General features: G+C 36.7%; 1 protein-coding gene across 1 annotated transcript; it reads left to right on the forward strand.

Moving 5' to 3' along the window:
- Positions 1 to 4262: 4262 nt before the first annotated feature.
- Positions 4263 to 16911, forward strand: IMPACT (impact RWD domain protein). Its single transcript, XM_083870209.1, has 11 exons — positions 4263 to 4377; positions 5128 to 5256; positions 5974 to 6026; positions 6308 to 6370; positions 8429 to 8514; positions 9596 to 9724; positions 10001 to 10095; positions 12318 to 12391; positions 13945 to 14035; positions 16116 to 16250; positions 16498 to 16911. The coding sequence occupies exons 1-11, from the start codon at positions 4342 to 4344 to the stop codon at positions 16567 to 16569; spliced, it is 963 nt and encodes a 320-aa protein (XP_083726335.1). The 5' UTR covers positions 4263 to 4341; the 3' UTR covers positions 16570 to 16911.
- Positions 16912 to 18568: the final 1657 nt, after the last annotated feature.

The following is an 18568-nucleotide window of genomic DNA, read 5'->3' on the forward strand; positions in this document are numbered from 1 at the left end:
GGAACTAGTGAAGTTGATCCTGCTTCCAAGGGTTCTGTGCACCAGAACCCAGGCCCAGAGGCAGCATGGCACAGACCTGGGCCTTCTCCACTTAACTGTACCGTGAATCACTGACTCCTGGGTGTACAGGGCTCTCCTGGCCAGGATCACTACACTTCCCCTGCTTCCATCATCTTCAAAGGGTGTCTATTTTTCACCTGTGTTTTGCCTCCTTGCACATCCCAGAGTAATAATGACTCAGAGTGTTTTGGACTTTGAAGTGAGGAAATGAGAAAGTGTTGTTGATATCAAAGTTTTGTTCTCTTTTTTCCATCTTTTTGTTTGTTTCTTTTGTTTCATTTTAGTTTGTTTTCCCATGTAATTCCTTTTTCATATAACCTGCTGAAATTAGCGATTCAGAAAGCATGAAACATGTCCCATCTTAGGGCTGAACATGCTGGCAAACAGCCTTGCACAGAACTCACTGAACTGCTTTGTCTCTGATTTTCACAGTATAGTATTTTTTATATCCTCTCTGTGATGGGGCAACCTTTATTGCACTGACACTTTGTGTTCTTCCTCTTCAGACTAGAGCATACTGGCCAAATTTGAGATATGGGCAGACTGGGTAATGGAGCACATACAAATGAGAAGTAGAAATAATAAATGACATATGATGGGTTGTATGTTTGTTTTCACACAGTAACATGTTAAATGACTGTGTTTTTTAGTTCACCAGCAATTCTAAAATTTTGTTCCTTAGCAGCTTTCTTGCAGCCCTGGTGCACTTCTTGAGAAAACCGCTCCTCAACTCTGAAAACCAGTGCAGCAAGCACAGGTCCTTGCCCTATTTCCATACAGATTTTATTTACTAGGCTGGCAAAACGCAGACACAGGAGAATTAATTAATGTGCTGACACTCTCAGATGTGATCTTGTGGATGTCTCTAGATTACCATGAGCAACTGACAGTGAGTGACCAAAGCAAATGTTCATGTTGTTCTGAACTGCCTGCAATAGGAATTCTTGCAGATACTAGTCTCTTGCTGAAGTTTCTTTCATGCTTTGCAGGCAATAACCATATAGTGTAGTGAATTTGTGGATGGTGTGAGTTGGATTGCCTCCTGAGCTGAGAAATGCTTTTTGCTGCTCAAAGCAGCACTGAAGCAAGCTCAGGTGGTTTCTTGACATATCCTGTAGCAGGGAAAAAAATCCTATAACACAGAAAAGTTCCTTTTAACAGACCTGTTTTTATCTGAATGCAGCTATGGCAGGAGAAAACATGAGAATTCACTGTCAGTCCTCTTCTCTCAGGAGGCTCCTAAAACCTGCTAGTAGTTACTTCATAGAAAAGCTTTTGGATTTCTACAGAAGGCAACTACACCCCATCATAGCCAGCACAAAGACTGGGTTGTGGCTAAATGGGAAGAAACATTTCTAACCAAGGTATTAAGTCACCTGTACACATGCTTCTCCTTAGCCTTGCCAGAGATGCAGTTTTAGACCAAGAACTAGGTTTGTTTAATGCACTTTCTTGTTCTTATGACTGAACCAGTTTGGTTTGGTTTTAGTTCCAAAATGATAAGTCAGATGCAGGTGGAGAGTTTATAGCTATGAACCTTATAGCTAATTTATGTCAGTTTAGACCACAATCTAGCAAAATGCATCACTGAAATCAGCTGAACTACTTTGTCCTCAAATGGATAAATGCTCATTATTGGGTGGCCCAATTAAGATTTCCATTACAGAATGAGATTTCCATTGAATGTAGAGTGGAAATGGAGCACTAGAGACAATGTAATGTTTTAGCTAAAAGTAACTACAGCAAAATGCTGTCCTTGAGCTATGTCCTTAAGACACTACTGGAATAGTCTCAGCAGAAGAAAATCCTGCCTGAAACCAGAGTTCAGAACTGAGGGGATTAATCATTAGTATATGACATGACATGACATGACATGCTCCTTATTTCTTCTCAATCTTCCTTTGGTTTTATTGTAAAACAGGAGTTGAAAATGCATCATGTTGTTTGAATTGCTGTATGCAAAATAAAGCAGGGTTATGGATAATTTACTCAAACATTAATTATTTAGTATTTCTTTGTTCTGTGTTTTTTACTTATTTGTGATTCAGTCCTGATTGAATGAATATAATTTATATCTCATTCTAGCTTTTCATGCTCTAGTATTAGATTCCAGTTGCAGAATGGAAAGAGTAATTGCCCAGTGTATTATCTTGCCTTGACAAGACAGAACAAAGAATTAGAATTCAAGGTAGCAATTAGGGCTGCTCCCTGACCTCAGGGTTTTCTTTGGCTTAATTGATTTGATTTGAGCTTTAAATATTTCTCTTTGCTGTGGGTGGTTCACAAAGACTGAACTAATAGACCAAGGTTAGACTTCGTAACCATTTTAAATATCAAAGTTAATGCATTGCTGTGAAGAGTATCCTTTTGGGAGACGCCTCACCATAAAGAACAGTGAAATTCAGTTATATACTAAAAGAATAGTTTAGTAAATAGTTTAGTAAATTCCACTGTGCTGTTATCCTTTGCTTGAAAGCTGTGGATATATGTATTTCAGTTCTGCTTTAGTAGAATATTTCAGACAAAGACATTAATTATCTGATAAATACTCCTGTGCACCATATCAGTTCAGCTACTCCGTTAGTAATTTAGTATCTATAAACATGCTGGAGATTCATTAGGCACATTTTTCTCCACTTCTGCTTACTGAGACTTGTCAAAAATATAAATTACAATGAAAGGAAATTAGCAAGTCCTCTGAAATCTGCCAGAGATGCCTACAGTCCATACAGTTTTTGTGTTTTTTTTTTTTTCTCTGTGCCTCCTTATCTGGTACAGTTTCTCCTGGCCCGAGACCAGATTGCTGAAGTCTTTCATATCAATGCTTTTATATGACTTAGAGATAACAGTCATAAAAAATGGCAATAACATTTTTGAGTTATTTAATAACAAAATGTAAAGTAATGTAAAGTCACTTGTTCAGCTAAGACAAAACTATCAACTTATAAGGCACAAGCATCATACAGAGATTGTTTTCAGAAAGTTTAAGTCTTGTCATAGTTCTCACTTTAGATTTATAAGGCAATTTAGTATTAGGATGAACAGATGGAGCACCATCTTTTCTAGGTCCTTATATATTAAAGCTTTCAGTTATGTTTTGGTCAGAAGGCAATTGTTTAAACAATAAGCTCACTGTCTTGTCTACGTTTCTTTCTCTCCCTCTTTTACAATTAATTGGAATACATGACTTTGATAAAATACCCATTTTTGTCATGTTCTAAGACTATATTCCTTTTATTATATTTTCAAAAATAATACACTGATTCTGTGTGTGACACTGAAGACAAAGATGGTCTTGGATTTGCTCTAACTCTGAAATATATTTCTGCAGAACTGCTATTCATAGTTCTCCATCCAGAATATACATATTTGATAATACAGTGCTAGTTTCTAGTTTTGTCAGTAGCATCCTGGTGGTGTTTTTTTTTTTTTTTTTTGGTTTTTTTTTTTTTTTTTTTTAAATTTTATTTTGTTTGTTTGTTTTTGTTTTGGTGTTTTGTTTTGTTTTGGTGTTTTGTTTTTTTTTTTCTTCTGTGGGTTGTTGGTTAATTTCGTCTGTTTTGCCTGACCTGATTTTCACAATAATTCTGAACTCTAATCCTGTTCTCCTGAACGGGAGCAAATTCTCCAGGCTTTCGAGAAGGGCAAAGCTTGAAGCTTACCTTGAATTCTTCCCAGCTGTGCCAGTAGAAAATCCCACTGGAGGAAAACATAAACTACAAAACTGCAGAAAGGGTGAAGCCCAGGCTTTGCTCGCCAGGAGACCTTTGCTGACCAGTGCCGCCTCTAAAAGAGATGCCTTAACCTTCCCGAGGTTAAATAAAATAAATGGATTTCTAGAACTGTAATGAAAGCTGCTTGAAACACCTGTCGACTTTTCGCATAATTTTTAAGGGACATTTTCTAGTTACGTTCAATCGGAGCGCCAATGAACACAAGGTGAAAAGGGCTGCATCAGTAAAGTCCTCAGTGAAACAGACCTGCTTACACCCTGTAGTTTAATACCAGGCCGTCGGGAATAAGGGGAAAGTATAAAGACGGCTAGAAGGCAGGTTGTGCGGCAATGACAGACAGCAGGACATGGCCCACTCCCGCTGTCCCTCCGGCGGAAGGAAAGGGAAGGAAGGAGGGAAAGAAGGAAGGAGGAGGGAAGGGCCTGCAGCGTCACCGCCACGGCTGCGCACTGGGCCCGGCGCCGGGCAGCTGTCCCTGTGCCTTTCCCTCCTTCTCCTTCCCTCCCTCCGGCTCCTTCCCTCCCTCCTCCTCCTCCCCTCGGCCCCGATGGCGGCGGGTGACACGGACAGGGCCCAGCAGCAGGTGAGCGGCAGACGGGCGATGGGACTTGAGGGGGTGAGCCCCGGCCCCTGGGCGGCTCCGCGCCCGCCGTGCCGCTCCTGCACCGCCCGTCCGCTTCATTTCTAGGCGGAAGGCACTGCGCTGGTTTTTCTTTATGGGAATTGGCCTCAGGTATCCTCTCAGGGAGAGCGCAGTGCCGAGCCCCGGGTCTCTCCCCTGCTCTCCAGGCGGAGCGCCCGGCTGGAGCTGCAGGCCCCTGCTCCCTGTCCCTTTGCCCGCCCTGTCACTGCTGGGGTGACAGGATTGTCCACAGAAATTCAAAAGCTGTTGTGTGTGTGTGTGTGAGAACTGAGCAAAGGTGACTTAAAAAATCACAGAGTCAGTTAGGTTGGAAAATACCTGTGGGATCGTCGAGTCCAGCCTGTGAGTGAACCAGAGCGGGGCACTGGGTGCCACCTCCAGTCTTTCCTTACACACCTCCGGGCACTGCCACTCCACACCTCCCTGGGCAGTCTATTCCAGTGTCTAATCACACCTTCTCTCAAGAAATTCTTCCTAATGTCCAGCTTAAACCTCCCCTGGCTCACCTGAAGTCCTGTGAATCAGGACTGGGTCTCCAATACTCAGGGCCTTCCAGTGCAGTGAATCTTGTCACATCTGTCTATGAGTTGTAGAAGAGCAAGACTTTTAAAAGATGCAAAGATGATTGGCACACAAAGCTGTGTGGGTTTTATTTGGGGTACTTACTTTTGCTTTTTTTCTCTTTTTTAGATTGATGAAATTGAAGCCCTTTCATCGATCTATGGTGATGATTGGTGTGTTGTTGATGAAGATGAAAAAATCTATTGCATTAAGATTAGTGACTGTCTGGATCAACCAAAATGGACCCTCTGTTTGCAGGTATAGTGGTGGTAAGAGGTTCAGCACAAATTTTGCAGTTGGACTGATGTGAAACCCTTTAAATATGGTTTATTATCTACTCAGGTGATTAAGAAGCTTTTAGATTGGAGTCTGTGGTAAGACTTTTCAGTGATTGCTCCTGTAACACATCGGTGTGCTTGTGATATATTCAGTAGTATATCCTAATTCCACGTCTGACCAAAGCATTTCAGTGTATTTCACCAATTTCTGAAATACTTTTACATTGACTTTGTGCCTCAGTGAACCTACTGCAGTTGCATCTAGATGTGTGTTCTGGAAAGTGTTGAGACAAAATGAAATTTGAATCAACTTAATTGATCCATCTCCTTACTTGATGTTTTCAGAACTGAAAGCAATAAGTTTACTTATTGTAAGAAATATGGAATTGTCTACTTAGGGAAGTGTGGTACCACTATTTAAGTCCAATAACCATGTGTGCAAGCTTCTTTCACTTTTTTTCTGTTCTTTATTCTGCATCCTTATAAATTGCCCCATAAAACTTAATTGTATGCATTATTGCTATTGGAACTTTAAATGCAGATATTCAGTTGTTCTTGTAATTCTGTGGCAACACAACCAACTGTTTTCTTTATTTGTAACACTAATTGTAGTCCTGGTGCTTGACATCAGAGTCCTTCAGTAAAGCTCATCTACCTGAGAGTAGTCCAGTGAATATATATCCTGAATTTCTTTCAGGTGATTTTGCCACCAGGATATCCAACTGCAGAGCCACCTATTTATCAACTAAAGTAGGTGAAGTTTTCTTGCAAACATTTGTGTTTGATGAATTGGTTAATTGTTTACCTGTAAGTGGAAGTTTAGTTAAAATAATCCTTGAATTAAAGTATACCAGTGATGGGCGATGTTTCCAGCAAGGATATTCTATTCTTTATCCTGCTTTTTCCAAGGTGTTTACAGCTGAAATCTTGATGGTTGGCAAAGTTATAATTTCAAGGTGTTCATCACATTTATTTGGGAATGTTGGAAGCAGCATTAAGCACAATTTTCATTGCATTTCTTTTCATTCTAGTGCCCCTTGGCTTCGAGGACAAGATTATACAGACCTAGCAAATAGCTTGGAAGAAATATATGTGTAAGTTTGAGACCAAAACATAGTAAAAAGAGACAATATGTTTTCAGTTTCCATCTGTTCTGCACTTGAATTTTAAAACACAGGATGTGAAAAATTTTGGTTGTGTCTTAGAGCACAAGTAGCATGCCAGTTTTTCTCAAAAGTTAAGGGATAAGTTGTTTTTAAACAAACACATGCAGAATCTATTAACTGGAATCTGGAACATTGTGGGCTGTTTATTATCACAGTGTACAGTTAACAACAAGGCATAATGACTGCATGAGAATAAACAGCATTTAGAAATACTCAAATTACAGGATTTTGAATTGCTGTGAAAGCAGGGTAGAAAATGTAGTAATTTTATATGGTTTATTTATTTCTTTTAGATCCCAAAGATTATTTAAAAGAGATGAAATAAAAACATAAGGAAGCACAGTCAGGCCCCAGACAGTTAAATCTGAGCATCTTGCATAAGAAATGTTTTTTTATGCCATAAGGAAGAGAGTACTTAGCTTGCATAAGGGTTTTTTACTTTGATTAACTGGGTTTCTTAGCTAATTAAGCAACAGATAATTTCAGCAAGTAAAAATTAATTTGAAGTGTTAAAAATGCACAAGGATTTTAAGTGAAAAGTTCTGTGTGATCATATTCACCACAGTTGTTAAGTGAAGCAAAAAGGATTAAGGTTGTCCTTAATGCTGTCCAGATTCAAAGGATTTGATGGAGTCTCTACCACAGGTAGAGCTGCTGGTTCTTTTTTTTATTCAGTCCTGTAGGCTGTCAAATTGTGCTGGCTCAGCTCCCTTCTGTCTATATCAGCTCAGAGGACAAAGTCCTTGCTGGTCTGCTCTCACTTCTCTTTGTTCAGCAGGAAGTTAAAGTGTTTATACTTTAGGTCATATATGTACTTTAGGTCATTTTAAACAGTTTAAACACCTGGAGTAATCACTGATGTGCAGAGTATTTGTGAAAGCCTTTTATCTATTCAATGTCTAAATGATTGTCAGATGAGCAGAAATACTCTGCATCATTTACATTGTGTTTGACCAGTTTTCTAGTCCCCAGGGATCTAAGTTGTGTAGTTCTGCAGTCTAAACCAACATGAACTATACTGTCAGTTGCTATGGAAAAAAAAGGGTAATTATAGATCACACGTCTGTTTTGGGAGACACAAGGTAATTTACAGCTATTCAGAAACTGTAATTGAATGATAGCTGGACAAAGCTTTACTTTCATAAAACAGGGAAATTTTATTCCTTTTATAATGTTTTTTCATTCCATCACTTAAAAAAAAAAGTTTTCAGGTATTAAGCAGTGCTTCTGTACAAAAAGCAGTGTGAAATCAGAGTGTTGAATAGCTCTGGAGTCTGTCTAGATTTTGAAGTGAGGGCTACAAGTTCATAAAGTCCTTATTTTTGCTGGAATATTTTTCTTGAAATATGTATGCTTATTTGAATTCGATTATTTCAAATCAAAGTATTTGATTGTTTGAAAATAGTGCTGTATACATTAAGCGAAGTTTAAATATGTAATCTTGTTACTTACCTGGTGCCCAGATGGTGGCAGTAAGAATAAAATTAATGAGAAATCATGAGATATCTACACCTCTAAATCTTTGGCTTTGTTTCTTAGAAAAACATGCACAGTTCATAAGCGTTTTAACCACTTGAAATGTGTTTTGTTTGGGTCCTGCTACGCATAAAGGAAGCGTTTCTTAACTCATAACATGTATGTAAAACATGTTCATCCCATCCTCCCTCAGTACCTTCATACACACCTGAGCCCCCTAAGTGAAGCCTCCTAGGCCTAAATCTTTATCTCCTTGTCCTATAGCACTGCCTATTACCCAAAATGTAGTGTTTCATTCCAATGCTCTACTGGCCTACTATCATAGTCCACTGATAAGTTTTTCACCCAATGAGCTACTGAGACAGAACTTTACACAAGCCTGCCTAAGCTCTTTGTCTCACTAGCTTATGTTCAATTTCTATGTGTCTGAAATCTGTATGTTATTTTGTGTACTTTCCAAGTGAAATTTGCAAAAGTGATTCTTCATTTACCATGACCTTTTACTTCCAGACAGAACCTTGGTGAAAGCATATTGTATTTATGGGTGGAGAAGATACGAGAAGTTCTGGTAGAAAAGGCACAGTCTTCAGATCCAGGTACTTCAGAAAATACATGGTACTTCAGAAAATTATTTTCCTTCTTCTTCTTCTACTGCAAAGTAAGATTTCAGTGCAAATTAGTTTATGCTCACTTTTGAATTGGATCTAAATATCAGAGAACAGTCTCCTGTGTCAGGACTTATTGTTTTGCGGTGGCAGTGTCCCTTTTTTAAAAGTAGTAGGGAAAAGAAGGTGAGGCTGGCCTCTGAACTGGAACAAGGTCGCAGTTCTCTCAGGAGTGAAATTCCTTGTGTGAAAGGACAGTGCTGCCCACAGGTGCATTATGTATTGCCCTCTGTTCTGCAAAGGAATTATTCATAGCAGTAATTAATTTCTGGTGTTGAGTGCACTGTTGGAGGATTGGGATTCAAGAGGAGATAAACTTCAGTGGACTATGCAGACATTTTTATGGAAAATACATATATTATAAAACCTGCATCATAAGCAGGATTCCTCTAAATAGGAGTGAAACTGTGATACATTAATTTGGCTTTAAATCCAGGTGTCAGAACCCTGTATATTTCCACCTTTGTTATTGACTATTATTTTTCATACATTCTATGCATAAAGGACAACAGGATTTTTGGAATCCCAGAATACCTGAAGCATGTTGAGAGATGTTTCAAATCTAATAATTTTACACCCTCATGAAGTAGCATTGAGCAAGAGCTCTAAATTTGCCCCCAAATGACCAGTAAATGGCTGGAGTTTTTTGTGAAACATCAGCTTAAATTTGATCTCTAAATTCAGGTTAAAGGTAGCATTTTGAATGTTTAATGGCAACAGTAAACATTGTTCTTTTTTTAGAAATACTGTTACTTAGTATTGAAACAGAATAACTTAGGGAAGGCTCATAGTACGACTTTTATTTTTAATTCTCAGGAAGTTTTAAGTTAATACAGGGGTGAGTACTTTTGGGTTTTGTTGTAATTATTGTTACTGTTCTGCATTTAATGATTTTTAATGTCACACTGTTTAGAACTGAGAAGTCAGAGTCTTTTGAGAAAAAGAGTTTGAAATTTTGTTTTGCTTGTCTTGCAAAAATGTATAATAAATTCTACTGCTTGTATCTTAATAGAACCAGATATTAAGAAAACCACTGAAGAAGTTGATGAAGATGATGGAGATGATTTTCTCCTAGACTATCAGCCCATTCAAGAAGATCAAATTAAAATGTTAAATTGCATGACATCGGAAAGTCAGAGTGGTAAAAAATATGCTCTTGTTAATTCTGTTGAGATAGAGGCCTGAAGAGTCTGCTTTTCTACCCAGCTTTAGAATAAAATTAGTGACACTAGAATTATAATAAAGCTTAATAACAGTCATTAAAAATACAATATGTTTTAGTGGGTTTGTTATATTCTGTACTTCACTTAAACAAGTCCCTTTTAAAAAAGTTAAGACATTCTTTACTTTTGTAGCCACATGCATTGTTTCTGTACTCTTAAAAGAAAAGAAACACTCCCTTGTTTGTGACCCATAGATGAAGAACTGCCCCCCATACATCATGGAAACCCAATCACAGATCGAAGGAGCACATTCCAGGCACATTTGGCTCCAGTGGTGACAACCAGACAAGTTAGTAGAGATCAGTTCTTCTCTTTTTGCCTCTACTTTGAGCTTGTCAAAGTGTTACAGGAATACTTGGGATTTGCCAGATACATTGTTCTGTCTGTGCATCTTTCTGTGCTAATGCTGTCTGAGTAGTCATTGTTTTCTTGCTTTTACTATCAGCTGAGTAGTGAAACAACAGCTCTTCTTCCTGCTATTGTTTACCACTATGTGCATTAGATGTAAGAGAATAAGAGCACTGTAATTTGACTTCTGGATGTTGGCAAGTTTGTCATGTTTGGAAGTTACTGAGTCTATCATGTGTTAGCTGGAAAAGGAATTAGAATGGGTTTAAAGATGTTTTCCCTCCTTGAGAAAGGAATTTTGTTGGCAGAACATACTTGGATCATACATAAGTAAGTCTTTATCCTGACCTAATTGAGAGGGGTTTGGAGTTTCTTTTGTGCATCAGTTTCCATCTATTAACATCAGCCTCCTTTGATCATCCCCTTTTAGTGGGGAAACTACTGATCTTTTCTTTTATTAACTCAGAGTTAAACCTTGAGAGGATTTTTCTCTTTCTTTTTATGCAATTTTAAGGATTTTTAAAAGAATTTTTGGTAAGGGATATTGTCAAGTGCTTCTTGAAGTTCTAGGTAAGCCAGGTCTACTACAAACTCAGTGGCTGTGAAAAAACACTGACAGGTTGACAGCGTTTTTAGACTGATTTCTCTATACAAAAGTTGTAATGTTTGAAGCTGTCTGTGGTTTTTTGGTTTGTTTTTTTTTTTTTTTTTCCCTCAATAATTTGCATGGTATGGACATAATAATTGATCTCTAAATCCTGGCATCCCTTCTGGAGCACTTTGACTTTTCAAGTTCACATACACTGTACATTCATGTGGGGTTTTGTGTATGTAGGAACAATCTTACCCACAAATCATGATAAAAAGGTGAGAGTATTTTAAAATGAAAATGATACATTAAGCCAGTCATTCCCATTTCTTCCCTTTCTAAAGTAACAGAGTTCATTTATTATATATTTATATTAAAGAATCACTTAAAGAAGATACAGCTGTAGCACAAAAATTAATCTTTAAAGTACATTCGCAGGAACCTGGTAGCCGGGAAATAAGTAATGTCAAAGGTGATGATCGTTTCATAGGATTTGTGCTTTAAGTCTCTGTATTGAAATTTATTGTTTTAACTTTCCATGTTTATGAAAGTGCATTAAGTAATATGAGTTGTCTTCCTTCAGTGTTCAAAGTAAAAACAAGATAGATGTCTGAAGCAATATTCTCCATTAATAATAGGATTTTTTTTCATTGAGATATCTTTCATTTGAGGTCATTTTTGTCAGCTGAATTTCTTCAAGAAGAATTAGAAATAGTACAGTGTAGCTAGGGCAGATATTAAATATGTTTACTGATTACTTCTCTGAGACATTTGTTTTTGAATGGAAAGCAATTTACTTGCCAGGCATGTTTTCCCAAGCTTTCTCAACTTCAGTAATGTTTTGTATTATGCACTAAAATGGTGTCTTAATCAAAAGCTTTTCTCTTTGCTAGACCATTGGAAAGGGTTGAACAATTGCTAGCTTGTTTACTTAGAAACATATGATGAACTGATATTGGTAAATGTTTTGAATTTGGTACTTCTTAAGAGCAAAGAGATAGACATGATGGGAATATCTGCTTTCTGGGAAATACACTTTCAGACCCCTAATGGGATGTTTTTTGTTTTTACTGTTCTTTCCGTAAAGTGGAAACTGTAGAAAAAACACGTTTGAGAGAAAAGGAAAAACTTGAAATGTAGTAGGACTTTCAAAACATCATGTTTTTGTGAAATAGGTAAAAGCAGTGTTGTGTTCTATTCCAGCTTAACTTTATTGTTAAAAAAGTAAGCAGGTGCAGTTGATACCTAATACTGACTAAAAAATATTTTCTGGATCTTACTGTCTCTTGTTTAATAAAGCAATTTGACAACTTCTTCGTCTTGAGCACTAATATGAATGTAGACAATGTGGAAATTCAAGGGACAAGCTGTTTGCAGTATCCCAGGAAAATTGTTTAAAACAAGTATGCGAATACTGAGAAGCTGCTTCTTGAGTTATCACAGTGAACATTTTATGTCAAAGCATAAAATCATTTCATTGTAGCACTAGGGAGGTGGTTGTTTAGCAGTGATATTGAGAGGGATGTATGAAACCCCTGTTCTAAAAGGAAAGTTTTCTCTATTGTTTTTTGTAGGTTAAAAGGGTTCTTGAAAAATTATATGAGAACAAGAAAATTGCAAGTGCTACCCACAACATATATGCATACAGGTGAGACACAGATAGTGATTTTTATTACTTTTTTTAGTGTTCTTTGACGAATCAGTGCAGGACACAAAAAAGAAATTTGTTCCTATTAAATTTCTTGCTATTAAAAGAAATTCCTTGCTTTAGGGAATAGGTTTCTTATTTGAATGATTAGTCTTGCAGGTATTATTTTGAATTTGAGTTCAAGAAAGTAGAGCATACAGTAAGAAATAAAATAGTAAAGCAGCATTAGGAATAGAAAAGAAAGTGGCTTTGAACATGTATTGGTATACTTTTATAGTACGTCTGAGCATGGAAATACTACATCATCCTGAACTAAATGTGTATTTATTTGGGTGAAGTAACTTCTTTTTCCCCCTCAACCTTATATTTAGAAATAGCTGAAAATGTTCAGTTGAAATAAGAGTCGAATCAGAAAGCCTGATGCAGACATCTGGCATATGAAGTTTCAGCTGAAATACGAGAAACTTCAGGGATTATGAGAAACAGGTAAAAATGGGTTTGGCAGTCATCTGCCTCTGGCAACTTTTGCTTCTATGAAATTAATTGGTTTCAGTCCGGATAGTGGTGTAGTTTTTCTGAGGAATGTATGTGACAGTGAAAGGGAGGAACTGTAGGAACCAGTCATCTAAAAAAAGCATGTACAGATGCTTATCTATTCATGCCCATCCTGGTGTCATCCTAATGAGCCATGAAATGAGAGCAAGTGAAAGCTTACTTTACTAAAAAGTAAAAGCTTCTACCTAAGTAAAAAGTTTCTGTAAAGAAGGCATTTCTGTTCTCACAGATGATGATCTGGCTTCCTTCATTCATATTATCCAAATCCACTTAAAAAAAAAAAAAAAGAAGAAAAGAAGAAAAGAAGAGCACATACTTGCTGCTTCCTCTTTGTCATCTAGTACTAGAAGCCTCTTCCTCATTGTGTCGCCTGTAACTAAGTTCAGAAGTTAGGAAATAAGTTGGTAGCAAACCAACTTATTGGTCAGTAGACCTCTGAGCATTATTTCTGGAAAATTAGATCTGGGCAGCTGTCTTTTTTATGAAACAATACACCCAAAAGTTTGCTGCAGTGCCTCCTGAGAAAGGAGATTACATGGAGAATCCAAAGGCAAGTTTCAGTATTAGTTTCATGTTGCTGCTGAAATACAGACCTAATTAATTATTCATAATATTTTTGTCCAAGTTCTTCTTCTAGGTTTATGCCATTATTTGAATCTGTATCTGTTAGAGTTGGTTTCAGCTAGATGCAATTATTAGGCTAAAAACCTGGGTATTTTTCTGTTTAGGGACTTTAAACTGGTAATGACTGGATTTTGCGTAAAAGCACAGACTGGAGTCTGTGTAAAAGCTTCTCAGAACTTGTTCTACTGTACAGATAAACACTTGTGGTTTACCCCATGCCTCATCCTGTTTTCGTGTAAATATGTGTAGTAGAGAATTAGAATTGATACACACATGTATGAAAGATATCTGAGACTTTATTAATCATGTAGAAATATTCATTACTTGACATTTTAAATCTATTTAAAATCTATTTATTTTTTTTTCTTTTATAGAATATACTGTGAAGATAAGCAGACGTTCCTACAGGATTGCGAAGATGATGGAGAGACAGCAGCAGGTGGACGTCTTCTCCATCTTATGCAGGTTGTAGAAATTAATCTTTGGCTTTTGGAAATCTTGATTTCATATTGATTTTAAAAATCACTACAATGTAAATAAGCTGTAGAAGCTTGTTTTAATTTTGCTGCTCTGCTAGCAGCCAGCCAGGTGATTGCTTTCTCAAGGTGAAAGGAAAAACACAGGCTGTAGCACTTTCAAGTCTTGGATCATAGAAACAAGTGATGTTTCATAGGCAGCAGTAATAGTTTGAATGGGTTAAACAATAACTAAGTTTTAAATCCTATGCTTCCTGTGTGGTGTAAAGCACACAGAAAATGAAGATTGGGAGCAGCTGACTGTCAGAATATAACAGCTGACCTGTGCACAACCTTTCCTGTGGTTGCCTTGAGTAGGTGTAATAAAAAGATGCTGATACATGAACTTGCAGAGTAGAACTTCAAATACAAAAGGAGTGAAGGAGCTAAGTTGTTTTTGATCATTTAGTCTGTTTTGTTGTGCTGTTTCCTGTTCTGGGTCCTTAGCCCTCATACTCACATATATTTTAGTCTTCAAGTGTTGAAATAATATTTGGCAAAGGTGCTACTAAATGTGAGTGAGTTGAGATTGATAAATTTTGGTTCACGATGCAAGCCTTAGTAAAACCATAATTAAAATAGCACAGCTACAGGAGACAGCTGGGTGCATCTTAATGCTGTGTCTCAAGTTACTTAGCTGTGTGAGCAGACAAAATAATTATTTTTATTTCACTGATGTTCCCTTCACAACAGGAGTTTTATTTTCCTGTCCCTTTCTTGCTTGAATATTTTTTTGCTTATTATGTTGCACTCTTATTCCTGAAAACTTCCCCCCCCCCCCCCCCCCAAGTTTCCTTTTTTTTCCTGAAAAAAAAGGGTATAGTTGATGGAAAGATTTTGACATTTTTAATTTTGAACTTTTTCAAACTTCCTAAATAACTCAAACCAGACTTGGGGAGGTTAAATAAACAAACTTAGGCTATGTAATACATGCAAGTATATGTGTTAACAGTGAAGATTATTGTTATGAAAATAATGTAAAGATATAGTTTGGTAGTTACTGTACCTCAGTTTGTTTTGAGATTATCAGCTTTTTCTCAGCTTGTTAGTACCTACTTTTGAAAGTTACCTAGGCACTTAATATTACATAAAAGTCCAGTTTAGAAAATGACATGGATGTCACTTTCAAATGTGAACGTGTATAAATTACATGGATCATAATTCTCCATCTGTAATCCTAGTTACTGGGGATATTTCTGTTCAGGAAGAATAGTAAGATAAGGATCAGAAAAGTTCAATTTTCAGCCATAGGAAAAGATTAAAGTAGTTTATGGACTGATTTCTGGATGTTCATAGATCTTGTAGGGTTTTTTTTTTGAGCTCTTACAACATATGAGTATGAAAATCAGGTGATTTAAAACATTTATTGTTGCTGAACTTACAGGGTTTTGGGGGGGGTTTTATTTAGGATTTTGGGCTTGTTTTTTTTTTTAAAAAAAGAAATTAATCTTGTTTCAGATAAGACCAGCATTTCAAATAGCACTTTCTGGTTACAAGAAACTGTATTTTAGATTAGTACCATCCTGTTTACTGTCAGCAATTGTTATACATAGACTTTATGGCCAATAATAAATGTAGAGTAGAAAATGCTTGTCACAGAACATGCCCCCAGTCCTTCTCATTTTAAAATTCTAAGAACAGTTCTGTTTTCACAAACAATGATTGACTCTTTTAACAGTATTGTTCAAATTAGTCAGATATCTGGGGTTTTTTCTCCTTAATAGAGATGATTAATTGTTGTTAATATGCAGATATTAACACTACTAGCTTATGGAATTTTATACATCTATATGTGTAATGCCTGTGGCCTGGCTGTCATTAGCCACATCCACCAACACTACCAAAAATGTGAATAGACAATCAGCTTAGTGACAGAGTAATAATTGATCATATCAAAAAATAAGAAATGTAGCTCAGTGATTTTTTTAAATACAAGATAGTAGACTTTTTATTTGATTCAGATTGGTGTCAGCAGTAAAACCAGGTTCAATGAAAAGATAACAACTTTTATTACTTTCTTCTATTCACAGATTTTGAACGTCCACAATGTATTAGTTGTGGTGTCCCGCTGGTATGGGGGTATTCTCTTGGGACCAGATCGTTTCAAACATATAAACAATTGTGCAAGAAATGTACTTGTGGAGTACAACTATGTAACATCAACGGTAAGTTTCATCTCCCCAGAATGAAGGCATTTGCATGTGAACTTGTGTGACTTTCCACTGTTAGTTGAAGCCAGAAGAAAAGTAGTACAACCTGTGTGAATGGATAAACAAGTCCAAATTTTCATAAATCTCTGTGAACTATGAATCCTGTTCATATTAAAAATAACTCTCATGGGTGACCTTGGGAGAACACTTGTGGTTTACAAGAATATTTTTTTAATTTTGCGATGCTTGTTTTTCATTTCAGGAAGAGTCATCCAGACAAACTGGAAAGAGCAAAAAGATAAGGAAGGACAACAAGAAGAAAACAGAACACTAATTTATTTTTTAAAAAGTTTAAAATACTATTTTGCACATATTTATACAAGAAACCCCTGGACTTTATTGCCTTATCTTACCAAATGGATGTGTTGTATTCAGAAGAGAATTCAGTAAAGCCGTAGATGTATTTTCATCTTGTTTTGTGATTTCTTCTGCTGTTCTGACGTAGAGCTTAAACACAAGTTTTCTGTTTCTTACACATGTGAGCTCCTTGTTATGAGGACAGTGTGGCATCTGGAACCATTGCTCCATCCCACCCTTTCCCACCAAACAACAGTTGTTGACTAATTGAAAATGTGGATTTCTTATCTCCATTCCTGGATTAAAATACGTGTCTTGTATTACTAATTGAATTCTGTACCTCTGAATTCTGTACTGAGAGTGGGACTAGAATCATTCATACACCAGGTCACTTACAAAGTTTTAGATATTTTGTGAAAGGAAGGCATGGGGCTAGGTGTGGTGTTTGGAAACTGCCTGTGCAGTTTCTGATCAGATGCTGGATAGGGCCTGCTTGGTGTCATATGGAGGACTGAACATGGGCAGTGAGCTAAGGAATGTGCTGAAATTATTAGAGAACTTCTTTGAGGATTGTTCTGTGATGGTTGGCACTCCAGGAGCCTGTTGAAAAGATGAGAATTTTTTGATGCACAATTAAAGGAAGCAGTGAAATAGACCATACAGTCAGTGAACAAAATGAATCCCCTGTCCTTTAAAATGCCTGAAAATGGACTATCAGAGTGGAAATGCATTTTTATTTTCACACAATTTCTTTCAAGGAGAGCATGAAGTGCTGTATAACTGTCTTATGGACACTTTTGGTTAGATAAGTTACAGTTCCTATTTTTGTTTGAAGGCATTTCCTAAGTTTAAACTTCCTTTATTCTAAGAGGTAAATACAACAGGAGAAAGAGATTACAAAAATGTCTGACAACAACTCTTAAAATTCTGCTGGGACATTATTTTTAATGTTAAACTGAAGCAGCAGTTTTAACTATTTTTTGTTGTCAAATATTATAAGGTTTTTAAGATGTAATGCACACTTGTGGAAGAGTTAAAAATTTCATTACCTGGGCAAAAGAAAAAAGAAGGGTAATAGAATTAATTTATACTCAAAGTACAATTGCCTCTCATAAAAATATGTCAAACATTTTCAGGAAAGGTTGGATAGTGGCTTTTGTCTTTTTGGCCCGTCTGTTGTCATATATTTTTATTTTCCTGGTTTTGCTTTGTTATTCTGAAAATAAATCAGGACTACAGCTGAACACTGATTAGCTATTGCAGCATTAGAATTTCCTACAAGGTAGTATCAGAATGTTTTTTTTTCTTCTTTGTGTCTCAAACCTAAATGAGCAGACCAAGAGTTAATATCTGCTCTCTGGAATACCTCATTAGCTGAGTATCTTCTGAAGAACTCTTTGGTGGTTTTGCTGTCAAGCATTTCCTCTAAATGTCCTTCACACATCTGGAAATCTTCTGAAATATGAAAAGCCACATTTTTAAGATCTTAACTTTTAAAAGTGAAGACAATTGTCTTTCTTACAGCAGCATACCAATTCTGGACTGTTAGTAGTCTCTTCATGTTGCAGGTAATTCAGGGTGACATTTCTACAGTGTAGTATGTGTTTAATGTGGGGCAAAGAAGGAAGGGAAGATAAAGATGGGAAGTTTACTTGTGAATCCTTTTGATGTCTTCATCTTTGCTATGCATTTATTGCCTAGCATGTCTATTTCAGTAAGAAAAACAGTTTATTAGCTACTTTAATATTTTTCTGGCTAGATGTGTACTAGACTGATTAAATCATTGTCATAGCCACACACAGGAAAATTCTGCTAAAAGCTCATATAGTGGATATCCTATTGAAGTTCATATGTGTAGATGCCTTGCAACACACAGGCTTTGCAAGCATGGTATGGAAGAATGGGATATTTAAGATTTCAAGAAATCAAGTTAGATCTAAGGTCCATTAAGATTTTTTGAGGGAGAGAGAGGGGAT

The sequence above is a fragment of the Zosterops lateralis genome (assembly GCF_965231275.1).
Source record: "Zosterops lateralis genome assembly, chromosome: 1".
NCBI lineage: Eukaryota > Metazoa > Chordata > Aves > Passeriformes > Zosteropidae > Zosterops > Zosterops lateralis.

Bases quoted from the DNA above. Each gene is read 5' to 3' on its own strand.
- IMPACT (XM_083870209.1), top strand. From the start codon at position 4,342: ATGGCGGCGGGTGACACGGACAGGGCCCAGCAGCAG. The intron at 4,378-5,127 runs GTGAGCGGCAGA...TCTCTTTTTTAG, and splicing joins CGGACAGGGCCCAGCAGCAG to ATTGATGAAATTGAAGCCCT. The intron at 5,257-5,973 runs GTATAGTGGTGG...AATTTCTTTCAG, and splicing joins AATGGACCCTCTGTTTGCAG to GTGATTTTGCCACCAGGATA.